Source organism: Octopus bimaculoides, chromosome 7 (genome assembly GCF_001194135.2).
Source record: "Octopus bimaculoides isolate UCB-OBI-ISO-001 chromosome 7, ASM119413v2, whole genome shotgun sequence".
Lineage (NCBI taxonomy): Eukaryota > Metazoa > Mollusca > Cephalopoda > Octopoda > Octopodidae > Octopus > Octopus bimaculoides.
The window spans coordinates 5331845-5334990 of record NC_068987.1 but is presented as its reverse complement, the minus strand read 5'-3'; the positions used below and the strand labels follow the sequence as shown (position 1 = coordinate 5334990).

Genomic DNA, 3146 nt, shown 5'->3' with positions numbered 1-3146 from the left:
CCCCCCAACTTCGCTTGACAACCGATGCTGGTGTGTTTACGTCCCTGTAACTTAGCGGTTCGGCAAAAGAGAGCGTTAGAATATGTACTAGGCTCTCAAAGAATAAGTCCTAGGGTCAATTTGCTCGACTAAAGGCGGTGCTCCAGCATGGCCACAGTTAAATGACTGAAACAAGTAAAAGAGTAAGAGTATATAAACAGATAGATAAATGTGTGTGTGTGCCAGAACCATGTGGTTAGGAGGGTTTAATGTCCGTTTTCCATGCTGGCATGGGTTGGACGGTTTGACTGAGGTCTGGAGAGCCAGATGGGTGCACCAGGCTCCAATCTGATCTGGCAAGGTTTCTACAGCTGGATGCCCTTCCTAACGCCAACCACTCTGAGAGTGCAGCAGGTGCTTTTTATGTGCCACTGGCACAGGAGCCAGTCAGGTGGGCCTAGCATCGATCACATTTGGATAGTGCTTTTTACGTGCCACCAGCATGGGGGCCAGTCAAGGAGCACTGGCCACAGCTACAGTATTGGTTTTACTTGACCCAACATATCTTTCTCAAGCATATCTGTGGTGTTATTTTCTTGATGACAAAAATGATGTCTCATGTCTTGTATACATTTTATTGTGTCCAATCACAGCTTATCATTATGAAATTCATTATTTGTGTGAAGCACGTGTATGTATCTGTGTACTTGATAATGACTCAGCAAAATAACTAAGAGAACATAGGAGTTGGTATCGATACAAAGAGTCAGTACAGCTCATAAGGAAAGACAAAAAAAACATGTTCTATCGGTCTCTTTTGCCGAACTGATTTATTTATATGTATATATTTATATCTTGGGGATTTTACCTGCCCTAGATATATATATATATATCTTTATCTATTTATTTATATCTTTATCTATATATTTATTTATTTATTTATAAATTAGTTTGGTCACACCTGCAATTTTTCCTTTCCTTATAATTCATTTATTTATATTTATATATATATTTATTTTTATATATATTTATTTATTGATATATTTATATTTATGGGGCAGCTGATAATGGAGGTATGTTGTATTGTTGGTGTGGCTGTTATTGTATGTGCGGAATATTATAACACATCCATTTGCTATATATATATTCAGAAATATATATATATATAGAGAGAGTTTTTGTGTACCAAATTCACTAACAAGGCTTTGATTGACCTAAGGATCTCTCATAAGACACCTGCTTAAGTTGCCACAGTGAAACAGAACCCAAGGCCACATGGGTGGGAATCAAGCTTTTCAGTCTGATACCCATGTTTTCACCCATTCAATAGGATGTATAAATTATGACAGTTTAAATATACTTTCTCTTTTTTTTCTCTCTATTTACAGACCAAACTATTTGCTGCCTATCTTGATGAACTTGGAAAACTATAAAGAAATGATGAATCAGTGAATCTTTGTCAAATACACATATATTTGCGTTAATTCCTCTAATCTCTCAAATGCTCAGAATGTTGTTGTTTGTAATAGAGTTGCCATATCTGAACATTTCTAAAAGCTAAACATTCCCCCAAATCATTTTATCCTTCCCTCCAGTTCTAGCCATGCCCGTCACTCACTGTGATGCTCTGTAACTTTGAAGCAACCATGACACTAAAACAGTTATATGACCGAAAGAATTTTATGCCTTTGTAATGCCACTTTACCAATGCCTTCATAACTCCTGAGTCTTTCAAACATTATTTTGTAATTGTCGCAACCATTTTCCTCTAGCCCTTTAGCATTTAAACAGCCAAATCTGGCCAAATTTTCTGTTTAATGTTCAAACTAGCTGGATCCAGCTTCTCATACCTACCCTACAATGCTATTCTAAAAATAAACAATTACATTATCAAAGTCTTGAACCTACAAGACAATGCATGATTAATTCAAAACTATGTGAATAAATAATTATTACATTTAACAGCGTAATCTGAATGCTAAGGGGTTTAAGATTCTGCAGTTTCATTAGGATATCTTCTGTTACTCAGGTTTTACAATAATCCATCATTTTATTAATCTGTGTCTTCAAATTATGATTACTTCCATCTGTAGCAATTCTACAACATAGTATCTAATTGTTTTCTCAAACATTCCTCAAAACAGCATTAAATGAATGTGGTACAAATACAGAATTAATAATTAATTCTACGTTTTTGTTGAGCACTTGAGGTAGTAAGCAATAAGCCCACATCAAGGACGAAGATTAAACTCCATCGCTGCAGTTTAATCCTTTAGTCTTCAGATTATTCTACCAAATTTGATGCTTATTTGTTCGCATGGGATTGGATTAATCGTGCATTCTCTCATAGCTGTGAGATTTATTTGATGTGACTCTTTACATTGGGAATGATATTGTAGGATGGGTGTAAGAGGCTGGATCTGACTGGTTTTGAACATAAGAGGTAAACTATTGAGGCCGGATATGGCTGGTTTGGATGCTAAAGGGTTAAACATTGGACTAACACCAATCACCATCATAGATGCCAAACACATCACTAATATGGCAACAGTGGTTAGATTAGGGTTGAAAATTGCTAAAGTGCTTGGAAATGAATGCCATAGTGTAAAAAACAAAAAAAAGATAGGCCATTAGAGAAAAGTCCAGGTAACAGCATTAAATAAAGGACATAATAATGCATAAGAAATAAGGTAACTGATGAAGACTAAACGAGATCTCTACATTTCCATGTCCCCTAGCACAGCCTTGCTCTAGTCATTAGGGCTGCATGTAGCTCTGCCATGGAGGAAATTACAGAAGCTGAAATTACAACATTTTGGAAAATATTAAAGCTTAGTTCCATCACATGATTTTAAGACTTAAATTGGAGGCTGCATCCAGTAAAATACAGATGTAAGGCAAAGCTAATTCATGCAAAAATCAATATTTCTTAATTGTAATCAATATAAAATGAGCAATCTAATTTTGAAATTGAAGTCAATTTAAATCACTTCCTATTAATGTTTCTGATTAATACTAACACTTTTAATTGATGTTTCCCTCTTTAAATGTGATTTTTTTTTCTGTGGGAGTGGGATGAAAAAAAATTACCCTAAAAATATTTTTGATTAATAAATAAATAAGAAAATATTTCTTTAAAAAGAATAGTTTTTTTTTTTTTTTTTTTT

General features: G+C 34.6%; 1 protein-coding gene across 1 annotated transcript in view; it reads left to right on the top strand.

Annotated features, from left to right (window-relative positions):
* Window positions 1-3123, top strand: part of LOC106883127 (cytosolic non-specific dipeptidase) — a 27601-nt gene extending 24478 nt beyond the window's left edge. Inside the window, exon 14 of the mRNA XM_014934018.2 lies at window positions 1368-3123. Within this exon, the coding sequence (XP_014789504.1) occupies window positions 1368-1412 (45 nt within the window). The 3' untranslated portion in view covers window positions 1413-3123. The remainder of the gene's footprint in view (window positions 1-1367) is intronic.
* Window positions 3124-3146: the final 23 nt, after the last annotated feature.